At 48.8% G+C, this 15,645-nt stretch overlaps 1 protein-coding gene across 1 annotated transcript in view; it reads right to left on the bottom strand.

Moving 5' to 3' along the window:
* plxna1b (plexin A1b) overlaps positions 1-15,645 on the bottom strand; it is a gene marked incomplete at its 5' end in the record, with an annotated part of 98,135 nt that overhangs the window by 13,535 nt on the left and 68,955 nt on the right. The window contains 11 exons of the mRNA XM_035524095.1: positions 993-1,135; positions 2,875-3,109; positions 4,847-4,990; positions 7,056-7,295; positions 7,951-8,044; positions 9,801-9,968; positions 11,004-11,140; positions 11,239-11,359; positions 13,313-13,464; positions 14,750-14,940; positions 15,065-15,161. Coding sequence (XP_035379988.1) covers positions 993-1,135; positions 2,875-3,109; positions 4,847-4,990; positions 7,056-7,295; positions 7,951-8,044; positions 9,801-9,968; positions 11,004-11,140; positions 11,239-11,359; positions 13,313-13,464; positions 14,750-14,940; positions 15,065-15,161 — 1,722 coding nt within the window. The remainder of the gene's footprint in view (positions 1-992; positions 1,136-2,874; positions 3,110-4,846; positions 4,991-7,055; positions 7,296-7,950; positions 8,045-9,800; positions 9,969-11,003; positions 11,141-11,238; positions 11,360-13,312; positions 13,465-14,749; positions 14,941-15,064; positions 15,162-15,645) is intronic.

Here is a 15,645-nt window from a genome sequence, read left to right as displayed (position 1 = left end):
CTCAGTTCTTTCTGGTAACCAATTAGTGCATCCCTCCCATACAACAAACATTCTAGCTGCATAAATAATGAATAACCTGGGTTATTAACTGTGTGTACTAACAAACCAAAGAACGGTAAAAGAATGGTGCAGAATACGTGAATGCAAACCTGGACGGCATAACATTTTAAAATGCCTGCTAATTGGCCTGTGGTTTCTGCTAGTCAGGTTTTTGGGAAATAATTACTCGGTGAGTTGCAACGATGGTTGCGGACCACTACAATGGGTGCGACAAGCGTGGACCAATCAGTGCATGCCTACTCAATACTGAGCTCACGTTTCACTTAATAGAATTCAGACCCAGTGAAAAAGAGCCACGTTATCATCCGGCTTGGTGCCTTGTGGCTTAGGCCAAGTAGGTTGGAACGCCAGGCAGATCTGCATTCAGTTCGGTGTGAAGGCACACTTTAAAAAGGCCTAAAACCACACTGATGGAGGTTCTACAAGACTATCCATTTTATATTCCTCATTCTGCTTTGCAGAAAACATCTTAAAACCTCACATACACAAGAGAATACACATACACACACAGCTGCCCTATTCCAGATTTTCATAACTGCAGAGCAGAATAAAACACTGCTATCTCTTAGAAAGCTTTTAAGCAGAAATATGCATCTGGGTCTCTGGTGAGGGCAGGACTGCAACTCAGACTAACAGCATAATAAGAAATTGATCCATATAACACAAGAGCTGATTCCACCAGAGATATGAAGATAAATCCAATGCAACACATTCACTCTACCAATTATGTAGCTGCGTGTGTGTGTGTGTGTGTGTGCGCGTGTGTGTGTGTGTGTGTGCACGTGTTGAATTTCAATATCAAATGTGTCACATCATGAGAAGTCGTTTGAAAAAAGTGTGTGTGCACGTGCGCACACACACACACACACACACACACACACACACACACACACACACACACACACACACACACACACACACACACACATTACCTCCATCTCCTTGAGCACGGGGTGGTCCTCTATCCCTGGGAAGAGCACTCTCATGGCATAGGTGCGGTAGTCCAGGAATGGAATTCCTGCTCCGTCTAGCTCCTGAGTCAGTTCGTGGATATCAGTCTGCAGCTCGGCAAACGCTGAAGGCACAAAGACACAGGCCGGGTTCAAGATACCTCCGGAAGAGAAACCCAGCACCCATGACACTCTGACCGGCACGCTGACCAACGGCTGACGGGACTTTCACGGCTGGCCCGCAGTGAATCGACTCCAATTTTGCGCAAGGGTAACCAGCGAAGCGCGAATAAGGTCCTTCAGGGTAGTGAGAAGAGGAGCATGATGTTTACTCTGCCAATTAACATCACAGACGCTAACAGCACAGCCTCCTGTCAGGGTGCATGCGCCTTCTTTAGGAAGCTGCAGCAGATGCCTGTTTGCGGGGAGCAGAGGCCCTTGGGGGGTGGGGGGTGTTTGACAGGCGGGAGATGCGGGCAGCAGCGTGCTGGTCTGTTTCAGGCACCGCAGGGCAGCCAGGGGGAAGAGTTTAGCGGGCCGGCACGTCAACCTTTGACATGCTGTCTGGACAGGAGAGGTGAGTTGTGGGTTATCAACAGGCCTGAGACTCCACTAACAGCACGAGAGGGAGGGAGGCTCTCACATGTTTACTTTTTAGCTGACCGAATCAGGGCTAAATTACATATTTACTTTCAATGCTGCCAAAATCAATGAATGGCTAAAAGAACAAAGCAGAATGCATGATCTCAAGGAAATGAACGTAATGACGCGGCTAAATCTATGAAGAACAATTGGGAGTCAGAAAACGCACGTAAGTGCAGAAGAAATAAGAAGACTTAACAGGGTGAGTAAGCAGTTTGAAAAAACCCACAGGCACACTGTCCAAACATTTCTGTCTCCCACCGGAGAGAGACAAAAAGGTTCCTCTTCCTCCTGGGCTTTAGGCAACAGCCGAGTGGAGCAAAGGGGAAAAAGATCTCTTCTCCCCTGGGTCTGTGCTCTGAGGTCATTTCTGCTCCTATCTCTTGACCTCGGGCTCCTTCTTCTCCTATCCATCTCTTTTGTCCACTCTTCCATCCCTCATGCCTGTTTGTGTGTGTGTGTGTGCGCGCGCACGCCTGATCTTGGGACTGGGAAACGGGCGAGGGCAGTGCATCGGAACAGACACACACACACACACATGGAGGTGAGGGTTCTGAGCATTACGGTCAATAGGACCACAAGCATAATATGGTGTGCCACGTAAGAGAGACTTGATGCCACCAGAGAACCACAAGTCATCATGTGATGCCTTCTTAAGATCACATCAAGCTGATGTAAGCAACTTTTTTTAAAGAACAGTTTATATCCTGGTAGAAATCACTAAAATTAGATGCTCCGGAAAAAAAAAAAATGCATGCCTGTGCAACTTGTCATCCTTGACCCAATGTTAGTACTGAGCAGTGCATATGCCCAGAGGGGAAGGAGAGAGCGCGAGAGCAAAGGAGAGAGCGCGAAAGAGAGTGCGACAGAGAGCGCGAGAGAGACAGAAAGAGAGCACAAGAGAGACAGAGGCAGGAGTGTGCGAGAGCAACCGAGAGAGAGCATGCGAGAGAGCTCCAGAGAGTGTGAGATAGAGTGAGAGCTTGAGAAAGAGAGAGATCCAGAGAGAGAGTGCGAGAGAGAGAGAGTTCCAGAGTGTGAGAGAGAGTGAGACAGAGATCCAGACAAAGAGAATGTGAGAGAGTGATCCAGAGAGTGAAAGAGAAAGATCCAAAGAGAGAGAGAGAGAGAGAGAGAGAGATCTAGAGAGAGAGAGATCCAGAGAGAGAGCGAGAGAGAGAGAGAGAGATAGTGAGAGTGAGAGATGCAGGGGCTGCCATACCCTCCTTGCACTCCAGGGCCACTCGGGACTCCAGGTTGTCCATCTGCAGCTGTAGCCGTTTGAGTGTGCGGTCTGCGTCGCGCGACTTGCGCTTGTATGCAATGAGGACGACGATGATGACGAGAAGGAGGAGGCCTCCACCTCCACCAATGCCGATGATGGCAGGTAGGGTGAGCAGGCTGTCCGAGTAGATCTGCAGTGTGCCGGGGGAATACTCAAAACCTCCAACACGCACCTGCACCAAACACACCCACACACACCTGTGTCTTACTGATAAACAATAGCTGGAAACAGGAATGCATGCATGCTTTCTACATGCGTCAGGTGTGGCATCGCCCCCGTTTTCAGTGTTTCTGCCTAATGTCTCTGTTGAGCGTTCTGGAGTAAGTGCCTGTTAACAGCTGTAATTACCAGGAACACAGACTAAAGCTTTTCCCATTAAACCCACTAAGACCTCACACCTCCATACTGTGCACATCAATTAAACAGCCCCAACCACAGAAGCCTATATTAGGTATAGCACTAGTGCATCCTAACTGTGTTGTAGTTCACAGTCCTTTAAAAAAAACAACAAAACAAAACCCCCCCCCAAACAGGTAGTTCATATATAAATGAACACACAGAACCAAATGCAGTCAATTATTGCTTGAACACCATGCAATATATGACTAAACTGGCTAGTGTGAGATCAGCAGACATTGAGGTGTGTCCCTAAGGCTAACAGTGCTAAGCAAATTCTTACACGCTATTTAAGCTGTGTGGATGAGAGGGAGAAAGGGAGAAATGAAGAGAGAAAGAGAAAGAGAGAGAGAGAGAGAGAGAGAGAGAGAGAGAGAGAGAAAACAGCATGGGAGGTGAAAGGAGAGAAAAAGCATGCTAGCTGATCAGCTATTTCACACAGTATATATAGGTCAGAATATATAGGTCGAGGACAAACATCTGGGCCTGCGTGTCTCAGGGGGTGTCTTTTTTGTTCACTCTTACTGCTCCACTCTCGCTCTTGCTCCTCTCTTTCTCGCTCTCCTCAACTTTTTTCTTTTTTTCTTCACACAAGGAGAGCAGACAGCTTGGGAAAAATTGCAGCATGCTATTCTCTTACAACTTATGAAGCAAATCAATGTATGGAGATCATGCGTGGAGGCGGCCATCTCCATCTTAAGAGTGCAATACACCGTAAAAATAGATCAGCCTGTCTGAAAGTCCACTAATCATAACGGGCTGTAAACAAAACTCAACCTCACAACGAACCACTGCAGACAAAGAATGGCCCAACCACTCAGAATGCACGCAGGCAAACTGAAAATGAAGATGAGGTTGAACAGTAGGAAACAACAATGAAGGAAGCGTTCAAATACGTCATAGAGGGGACAGAAAGTTAGGGTGCCAGAAAAGAGTGAGGGGGGGCAGGTCATTTAGGTAAAACGCATGGCAACCACTGTAGCCAAAATCACCTCCCATTTGCGCCAGGAACACATCTAAGTACACCATTCTTCACGTCCTGAGCTTTAGATCATCATCATCTAACAAAAGAGGCTGATGTGATGTAAAATTAGAATGGCCCCTCACAAAGGAGAACTAGGGAGTATTCTGATGGGGTAGCATGGAAAAATAATACACCTACATCAATCCCGTACACCAGTGTATTATATTTCTGATGTACCATGCAGGTTATGAAGTACAGTTTGGAGATGTTTCATCCAGTGACATGGACAACACAGCTGAGTAATTCCAGGCTGTGTGAAGCCGCTTCTTTTACGAGCCTAGCCCTGAGCCAATTTGTGCATCTGCACTATCTATTCCAAATTTGCTTTAATGTAAACGAAGAGAAGAAATATGATCAAATTGTACCCCGAAGCATCGTGCTGGGAACGGCCTGAGGGGAGAGGACGGGGGGGGGGTGTTTTGGGGGGTGGTTGAGGACGCTGGGAGCGGCGAGAGGCGTGGTGAGAGCATGCCGGCGGGGCAAACCCACCGTCACTTTGTGCTGCCCTGTGAGGTTGGGCCATTCGCACAGCAGCTGAGTCTCGGAGACAGTCAGCACGCACGGCTCGTCTCCTATCAGGACAGTGTAGTTCAGCCTGGCGTTCCCAGCAGCCGACGGGATAAGGTTCCTCCCCTAAAACACACACACACAAACACGCGCGCTTATGAAGGCATTGCAACATTTATTATGAAACGCAGCAAATGACAGATGTGCAGAGTAAAGTAAGCAGTCAGACACAGATTTTGTACACCTTTGAGTTTCAGGTCAGGGCACAGCAGGTGTTGAAGCAGATGCATCTCTGAACTAAAACAGTCCAGCACCTCGCCAGCCGCCACGTGTTCATACCAGCACAGGGTAACCTACTTAATCACCACGTTCCTTCATTGCTTTTGCAGTCTTTGGATCGATCGATCGATATTGAATGATGACAACTCACTAGCTACTGCTGTGGGTTTAGCTCGTGCTTAGTAAGAATGAGAATGAAGGCACTTGTGCACTACAGTGGATATCATTCCTATTGGCCAACGTAATGCAGGCCAGTCGTTATGCGTGACACCTTTTTTCCTTTTTAAGCTCAGCAGTGTATTTGTTGCAGAGCACACTGCAGTCACTGATGCCATTTACTGCCTACATATATGCTATGGATATAGAGGTGGCTAATCGCATGGAGTCCAACACACATGAGGCACTGCAACAGTGCAGCACCAACACAGAAGCACATTTTCACTGTCTCTTTCTCTCTCTCCTTCTCTGTCTCATGGATACAGTCAGCTTGCCAATATCCAATATCCTTGGCTCTCCAGGGGGCTTATGGGAAAGCAGGCCTCGGGGCAGAATCTACCAGAAAGGTTTGCATGGCAGTGTGTGCAGAGATAGTTACCACCGGAGGGGATCCAATTAAACGTGTAAATAAAAGCCAGAAATAGCGACATGTGCATGCACACACACAACCCCATACATACATACATACACACACACACACACACACACACACACACACACACACACATGCATATATTAATTTATACACACACACACACACACACACACACACACCCCTCATGTATTACCCTGGAGGCCTTGACGAAGTGGAGAAAAATTAATTGCACGGAAAATCTGATGCACATCTAATTTATCTGCAATTATTTAATGGAATTGGGTTGATTTGCTGCTCTTCTGTTCGGTGTGGGGCGAGAGGGGGTGCCTGTGCTTGGCAGGAAGGCAGTAATCAAACAAGCTTTCATTATCAAGTTTGATTTAACTAGAGAAAGTTGGTTATGGATGTCATGGTGTTACTTGCTATGGTATTTACTTTTGAATTGGCTCAGGGAAGGGGGGGGGGGGGGGGGGGGGGGGGGGGGGGGAAACAACATTTCTATTAAAAGCACCACTACTGGTTTTCAAATAAAGAGCTTAGAGGTTGAAGCAGGGAGACGGGGGAGGGGGGAGGGAGGTGTGTTCCTGCTGAGGAGATGAGCCAAAGCACGGGCAAACCGGAAGGCAAGCCGTACACAGATGCAGAGAGTAAGCAGTCCTTTAGATGCTATCAGTGGTGGCGAAGGACACTAAGGTTTGCAATGCCAGATTCCGAAAAAACATCTGAAGGGCTTCGTGTCTAATGCCATCTTCAGAGACATTCTACTAATGAACTAATGGATTAGCCACCACTGATAAGGGCCGTGGCTTGAGTGCTTGATGTGTGTGGACGCTGTCCTGAACGAGGGCGATACTGATGTGACGAAGACGGAAGAGCCCAGATCAGCCAGCCGAGATGAAGCTCAAACGTTGGATTATGAAGGGAAAAAAACATCGCAATGAATAAAAGTTCCTTAAGAGCTGAATCAATATCATCTAATGTTCACCTGAGGTCTTAGGGAATTCTCATTTAAAATGAAGCATACTCCTCAAACTTTAGTCATTCTTTGTTACTTTTTTTTTTTTTTTAATCTTAATGATTTTTTTCATCCAGCTTTAGTGTTTTTATTGAAGGCTGGCAGAAAATGCAATGTATCCAGTATTTGACTGTACAGTTATCATTGTATAGTGAAACTGTCCCTTCTTTGTGTGTATAACAATGAAGTCATATATGCACAGAACATAACTCGAGCATACAAGTGTAAGAAACACAGACGCACGCACGCACACAGACACAGATGAGCAGAGACGGACACAGAGAGACACAGATGCACGCTCCTACCTTGAGAATAAGAGGGGACCCAGGTTTCAGCTCCAGCATGGTGGGGCCAAGGGGTTCGAACACAGGGTCTGGGTAGTAGGTGAAGCTCTCATTGACTACCAGCAGTGTGCGAACATTGTCCATGATGAAGCCTATCTCATCAGGGCTGCTGCCCACTTCCAGCAAACCCCGTCCGGAGTCCGAGCCGGCCACCGACGGAGCTAAGCACACCATCACCGTGTTGTTGACCACCGTACAGTTCTACGCGGGTGGGAGAGGGGAAGAGCGAGAGTGAGAGGGTTCCGTTTAGAGAAACTGTGTGTGAGTGTGTGTGTGTGTGTGTGTGTGTGTGTGTATGCTTGCTGGGAGGAAGGTGGCAGGAGGAGAAAGGTGAGAGAGAGTAGAGTCAGTAGGTGGAGTGGAGGTGCCGCAGTGATGTGTTGGTGGTGGTGTGGTAGAAAGGTTGGCACAGCCCCATGGGCGTCCAGCAGGGGGCCTTCACCATGGAAGGCCAGACCTTCCTTCAGCGCCTGACATTTTAAAGGTTAACCTTCTAAAAGGAGATATGGCATCTCACTCGTGTGTGTGTGTGTGTGTGTGTGTGTGTGTGTGTGTGTGTGTGTATGTGTATATACACGCGTGTGAAAGTTTCACACATATGCATGCACAACACACGCACGCACATACAGACATACACACACAGATGCACACACACTTGCACAAACAAGCCAGAGGCAGGGTGTGAAAATTTTAATAACGCCGTGTGTGTCCTTCTCCTGGGGGTGTGGTATTTGGAATGTACCAAGAGGAAACTTTAGTCACAAGTGGGACTAAAGTCCCAGTCACATATGAGACAGTCCTGCACACAGATACATGAAGCTACAGTGCTGTGTGTGTGTGAGTAAAAAACACTTACATTGATGGCCTTGACCTCCCCGTACTTTGCTCTCATCTTAGGTTCCCTCACAGTGGCCAGGTTGGTGCCAGTGACCGTCAGTGGAGTCCCACCACTTGAAGAAATAAACGAGATGACGAGAGAAGGTAAAAAGAGAAAAGCTCTTTATAGCCTCCATCATCAGTTCTTTTCGACCTGTTCTTCCACTGTTATATCCCATGTTTGCTGCTGAGAACAGCAGGCTACAGACACACTCCCCTCTTCTCCCTAACCACACAAACGCCTTAGCCATTTCAAAAGCATTAAAGTCAAATTTATCTAGCAGAGCGGAGCGAGAGAGAGAGAGAGAGAGAGAGAGAGAGAGAGAGAGAGAGAGGGAACGAGAGAGGGAGTGACGAAAGCCTTCATGAATCTATTAATACATTTCATTGTAATGTCGATAATGCTTTGGCAATAGAGTAACTAAATATGGCCGTGCCTACACGGCCACCTGAACCGATGCGAAATTGAATTGCGAGCTGAAGACGAGGGCAGCAGTGCAGAGTGGCCAGCAGACACGCCCTGCGGCACACGCAGGGGCTGGATCGTCAGGGGCTAATTGGGTCCATCAGCGGCTGGTTGGGGCCGCCGCTCCTGGACGGTCAAAGGCACGGGGCCCAGCCCCGGTGCCGCGGCCTCGTGGGGGGCAGCCGGGCACGGCGGGGGCAGATGACTCGGCTGCTCTCCCTAGCCCCACTAGCAGCCTGCCGGGGCACTGCCCGCGCTGCGTGTCAATTAGACTCCGACCCACACGGGTCGCCGGAGGGGGCACTACGAAACGTCTTAATGAGTTAATTAGCCCCCAGTTACCGATAAATGTGATTAAACAGCGATTTAACATTTACTTAACCTTACGTGCATGGACGGACACACACACACACACACACACACACACACACCTTCAGCTAGGTAATTAGATGGGTAAATATAGTCCTTCATTAGGCATTAGCCTGTCCCTCACACTCTCTGGTGAGTCATATCTACTACATATATCATAGTTTAACGTGGGCGGAGGCCCAGCGAGTGTGATCATCACTGATGAGTAATGTCATTAGTAATACATGAGCCTGTAGAACACAGGGATGTGGGTTGGTCCTAATCAGGGCACAGCCTGGCTTCTGGTGGCTCACACTTGCCTTGTCCATGAAACCGGTGTCATGTGTACAGGCAGCAAGAAATGCGAGTTGTTCTGAGTCTAGTGGAGTAAACTCATTGTTTCGCTGTCAGTCAAAACCGAGCTCCAATGGGCTTATAGCAGCGGCCAATAAAAGGGGCCAAAAGAGGTTATCCCCTCAGGCTAGTGTTTTCTCACTCACTCACTCTCACGCGCACACACACACAGTTTCTCTCTACTTTACACCTTCACATTAGTTCAATACCAGCTTGTGCTCTCTCTGGCTGTAGAATGCTTGTTCTCATTTTCAGGTTGGTCGTGTGCCCCCGTTTTGGGGCACGGCCCCACCAAAAGCCATTTTTGTCTGTCAATTCTGATGTCGGTGTGATCCCTGGAGACATGGGCTTCGAGCTTTCACTTTCTCGCCCTCTCTCTCCCGCTCTTACGCAAACACACTCACGGACGTATATGCACACGGGGGAATACGCTCAAGAGACAGGGCGAGCGTCTCTGGAGTGTGTGTGTGTTTGTGTTCTACAGAAGGGTGGAGCAGCATTTCAAGGCTTTGCCCTCAAGTGCAGGTTACGCATGTCCTCGCTCACTCTCCACGCGCCTGTTCGGCTCTGTGGAAGCAGCGCTGATTTACGCAGCCATCCGTCCCTTTGTCTGTCCATCTCTCTACCCGTCCCTTCTTTCGCGGGTGCGGGGGTGTGTGTACCTGGCTATGCTCCAGTCAGGCTCAATCTTCACTATGCTGGGGTCGTCCGTGTAGTTGAACTTCACCTCCGGGTTTCGGAGCTCGGCTGCGTTGATGTCCACCATGACAGGAGTGCCGCCGGTGCCCAGGCCTGCTGGAGTGATGCACACGATCTCCCTGGCGCTGCGCCTGCGTTTACACACCCCAACAAACTCTTCAGTCTGTCTTACTTAGGAGCGTATCAAACATCTTGCTACAAATGACGTGTGTGTGCGTGTGTGTGTGTGTATGTGTGTGTGGGGCCGGGTGTGTGTGTTCTATATGTCCCAGAACAGCATTGCAACCCAGTTGGGGTAAACTTTTAGGTGTGTATAATAAGTAAAGCAAAACCAAAAGCGAGACATTTTGCTCATCTTCCTGATTCAGATAAAAAGAGAGTAAGTGTGTCTCTCAGTGTGTGTGTGTGTGTGTGTGCGCGCGCGCGCGCGCGCATAGAATTCTTATACTGATTCTCGTGCACTGTGTTACCCAGGCAACCATTTTCACAACAAGCAGCTGAGAAGCCCACAGAGTTCTGCACATATTTTGACAAGACTGTTGTCACAAGCAAAGAGAGAAAGAAAATGAGTGAGCATGGAGAGGGAGGCAGGGACAGACAGCGAAAGAGAGGTAGAGAGAGAGAAAGAAGGAGATAGAGTGCAAGGGGTAGAAGGCAGCAGAAGAGAGTGAAAGCAAGAGAGAGGAAGACAAAATAACATGTAGAGGGTAGATAAGCCAATGAACCCCCTTTACACACACACACACACACACACACACACACACACACACATACACACACACATACACACACACACACACAAACTAGCAACTCCTTAAATGTATCGGGTGGATTGTGGAGATGCAGATATGAGGTTTGTGTGTGTTTGTGCAGGGAAGGGTAAGTGTTTGGATTGTGGAAGTGTAATTAGACCACAGGAAACAGCTTCGGTTCGGATGAGATCACCTAGTGCAGATTAAATGCTAGAAACTGACGGGGCTCTGCATTGGGCAGAGGTGTCAGTAGTGGGGTCCATGGAGGAAGAGGGGAGTGCTTCCTTCCACGAGAGAGAAATGAGTGGGAGAAACGGAGTCGGTAAGAGGAGAGGAAAAGAGAGTAAAGAAGGGGGGAAAGAGAGAAAAGGAGGAGAGAACGGAGACAGGGAGAGGACGGATGGGGAGTGCTACCTCTCAAAGTGGCAGGTGTTGAGGCCAATCTTGACAACCACAGCGCTGCCTGCGTTCAGATGACTGCCATGGATAGTGATCCTTGTCCCACCAGAAAGGGGCCCACGAGAAGGCAGCACGCGCGTGAAATATGGAGACTGCACACACGCGCACACACAGTGTGAACTTCATGAGTCATCAATCCACACATGACAATATCTGCTTTAAGATCAGCCAACAAGTGTGCTCCACTCACCACAAATGTAAAGGCTTTGGGAGACACGGCCCTGTATTCGGGTAAGCAGTCTCTGACGCACACCTCCACCTGCGCCTCCTGCACCCGATAGCCTGTAGCGTCTGCCAAGCGGCACACGATCCTACACACACACACACAGAGAGAGAGAGAGAGAGAGAGAGAGAGAGAGAGAGAGAGAAAACATTTACATTTTAATTCCAATTCGATTTTCAATCTGACATTCACTTTGCTCCTCTATCCTGTCATGGCAGAGCGAGGGAGGGAGAGAGGGAGAAATGGAGCGAGAGATAGTGATAGCTGAGAATGTATGGATGAGTGTGAGATGTGAGAGCTGGAAGTAGCCTAAGGCCTCCACTGCTCTAATGAAAACCCATTTCAGCAGTGATGGAGCAGCAAGACGGGACACTGAGGAGAGCACAGCTAAGCTGCTCCAGTACCTCAGGGCATAGTCTCCAACACACACGCACACACCCACACTCTCACCCACACCCACACACGCATGCTCTCTCACACGCTCACTGACGCACACACAGCCACACACAACCACAAAGAAAGAACCAGCGAGCTGGACCTTCTGTTTCAAGGCATGGAGCCTCTCTGCAGGGTTAATTATCTGGGCGGAGTGTGTGTGTGTGGGTGTGAGTGGGTGGATATGTGTGTGTGTGTGTGTGTGTGTGTGTGTGTGTGTGTGTGTGTGTGTATCAGCATCTCTGTGATTAATGAAATACACCCAACCTTCCCATTATTCCCTGGGGCACCTCCTCCTCCCATCGTGGGTTATTAACTCCCCTGCCTGTCCTCTCCACAGGTGGTCACGACAACCGCTCCCACGGCGACGTGCATCTCTACATTGCAATTCCAAGGGGGGGTTACACTATGACAATTCAGCAATAAAGGCTGTTCCTGTTTGACTCATGTTTGTGGTTTTGTGAATGCCTGCAAGATGTTTGATTTATGTAAGGGTAAACTCAGTTACATAATCAAACTGCAGGACGAAATGAAGTGTGAATGGAAGGGGTGTGTGTGTGTGTGTGTGTGTGTGTTGGGGGAGAGAGCAGGGGAGGTTCATAAATATGATCTTAAACCATGAGTTTTCCTTCAAATGAATTTCAGAGATCCAGTGAGTTTACAGAAACCTCTTGTACACAATCCTTTTCACTCACTCACTTACAAGCACATGCACGCACAGCGTATAACTTCACTTTCATTTAAAAGTACTGGTCTTAACAGGACACCATAAGGGGTAGTGCAGCTCCCAGCAGGCCCATCTCAGACCACAGTTGCTGCGAAACCACAGTGACCTTTAACCCCTTGCCCCATCTCGCCGGGCCACATCACAGCAGGCTGAGACTGAACGTTCCCATGTTTATGGCACATACTTATAGCATTTTTGCACATGGGTCGTTTTAGGATTCAAAGGCTGTTGAATCATGGTTTCTTTTGCATATGTGAACAAGTTCAACAAAACTCAGACGCCCCCTAAACGGTCACCAAAACAAATGGGACTTGGGCCGCCTCCTGAGGTGGTCTTTGTACGGTTCGCGTGCGGCTCTGCATGCACTGTGAATACAAAGAGGCCCCAAGCCGTACTGCAGTTTTATTCACAGCGAACCTCAAGGTTTGCTATATACTACGACAATCTTTGTGACAACAATGCCTGCACGTGGAATTGGGTATTTCTGCCATAAAAATGTGCCTTCTATGGTTTTGTCTCCTTAAGTTTTTAAAAAACCTTTTTGGTATTTTGCCAGTTAGGTCATGTATGTACTGGTTCTTCTTCATCATTTGAGGATATTGGCATGAAAAGTGATTGCCTTGAATACACAACTCACAGATGGGGTCAGTTCTGAAGGAGTTGTGAGGTGAATGTGCGCTCTGAGATCTCATCAGTGCTAAAGGGGATCGGAAAGGCGACTTCTTAAAGTGCACTTGCATTGTGAAAATAAAATCACCTGAGGTTCACGTTAACAGAACCAAGTTCTGTTTATTCGGGAAGAAGTCTATGTGAAAACACCCTTAACTGTGTGACAGACAGACAGAAAGAGAGAAGGAAATGGTTAGAGTGTATACTCACTGCTCAGCGCTGATGTACTCATCCTCTATAGGCTGGCAGGCCACCTTGCCGATTCGGACGCCGTTTTGGATGTCTCGGAACTGCAGGCCCAGGTTTTCTCCAGCAATGGTGAGGCGGGTGCCGCCCTGCCGCGGGCCCGTCTCCGGGGACAGCTGCATCACCAGACCAAACGATTGGAACAATGAGCCAGTGGCCCTGCGCCTCAACTATGAGCCCTCCCCCCGGCACCCCCACCCAAAGTTAGCTCAGTTCCTGCCTTCAGTTCCTGAATACACGGCTTCTCATCCATTCTCTCACCTGCCGTAACTACCGCCTCAGAACCTGTGAGGATGTCAGTGTGGCAGAACAGAAATCGGGATGGTGAGGAAGGGAGGGGGGGGGGGTATGTGTAAGTAAATGTGGTGTGAGACAAGGGGTTGGAAACCTGGAATGTGGGCGTTGAATCAGGGGCTGTGGGTGTTCTAAGTGTTATAAGATCTGAGAGAAGTTCATCAGTTGATAATCACACTTACCAACAACCTCAGGAGAAAAGAAAAATCAGAACACAAACAGCTTCTCACAGCGGAGAGGAGAGGAGAGGAGAAAGGACGAGAGGGAAGGGGAGGAGAAGAGAGGTGAGGTTGTGGATCTTCTAACGGAAAGATCCTCAAAGCCAAGCCAATGATCTCCAGTAAATTCCCTCTCCTGCGCCTAATCAAATTAACACGTAATCCATCAACTAACAGCACAGTGCTGCAGACCGCTACACACAGAACAATGGAGCAGTTTAATAGGCAGGAACTGAGGGATTTTTCAGTGAATAAATATTCCACCAGTTAATATTTAATTAGTGGGAGAATGGATAAGCAAGTAAATCCTTAAGCACAAAGAGGAAGTATGTAGGACCACGAGGAAGAGAATCAGGCTCAACAGAAACATGGCTCACTGCAAAGCTTGAGAAAATGAACAGTCTGTGGTTGAAATGTATGCATAAAATACACACACACACACACACACACACACACACACACACACACACACACACACACACACACACACACAGCATGTCTGACAGATATATGACAAGCTACGGTGCATCAGTGTGAACAATCAGTGGTCGATTAGGACAGTAACAATGACCTATGCGTCCAGCTAAGCAACCATCACCTGGCAACTGTCACACACAGCAACAGATGGCCCAGGGCCCACACCCCAAATCCTGACAGTTAGCCACATGGGCTGCTTGTTCCTGGCATGCACGCATGCGCACACACACACCCACATAGGCATGCACGCATGCATAAATACAAGCACCTTAAGGACACACACACACACGCTTGCATGCGCAGACACACGCATGCACTGGCACACAAGCACACGCAAGCACAGACACACCTGCACAGGCGTTCACAGACATGCGCTTGCGTGTGGGTGGGTGGGTGCGTCTTTGGCCCTCACCTTTGTGATGCGCGGGTGTGTGCAGCGGCTGTTGCCGGCCGAGGCGTGCATCCAGGTGTGCTCGGGTGGCGTGCACTCCTGCCGGAGCGAGCACTTCCTGTCGTGCACGCACCAGCCACACTCGAAGCGTGGGTCTGCCTTCAGGCACATGCCACAGCTGTCCCTCAGAGCGTAGCACTTGTACAAGTGGGCTGCACACACAGCAGGGCATGAGACACCTGCGCACACTCTTGCAGGACCCACAGGCTCGCAGCCGGGGCCTGGCCACTGTTCAGGGTGAGACGTTCCGGGATGCCCACTGAGCCACAAAGTTACCTTTTATGTTGTAGGGGTTGTCGATGACAAAGTTCCCGTTCCAAACCACAGAGAGGTCCACAGGCAGATCACTGATGTCATTGCCCTCGTAGTTGTACTGTAAAACAAGATGGATTTGTTCAAGCAGACGTATGCGGACATCCGGATTCCTACTGACGTAGTCCAACAGCCGGAGCCGGGCATTGATGGCAAATCTCCACCAACGCTATGCGGAGAGGCTTCGTGATGTTGTGGGCTGCGATCCTGGGCCCAGTTATTGTAGTGCATTATTAACGAGAAATAATTTATTTAACAACTGCGCGTGACCATGGAAGCCTGCCATGCAGTGCATGAGATGGCGACTGGCTTGGAAAAGATAGATCTGATTGGCTACTGTGCTCATCCGAGTCAGATCCAGTTAGAAGGCTGCTACCTCAGTGACCACCTTGTCCATATATGCTATAAGCATATCTGCTACGTATTGACATTAGCATGATCATTTACTTGCGCTTCTGCCTTAACAGCTCACTTACTGAGGGACATGGCAAGGTTGGCTTGGTTCCACCAAACTTTCAATAAGAAATCGAATTTGAAATTACTTA

The sequence above is a fragment of the Electrophorus electricus genome, chromosome 3, assembly GCF_013358815.1.
Source record: "Electrophorus electricus isolate fEleEle1 chromosome 3, fEleEle1.pri, whole genome shotgun sequence".
In the NCBI taxonomy this organism is placed as follows: domain Eukaryota; kingdom Metazoa; phylum Chordata; class Actinopteri; order Gymnotiformes; family Gymnotidae; genus Electrophorus; species Electrophorus electricus.
This window is presented reverse-complemented; position numbering and strand designations above follow the sequence as displayed.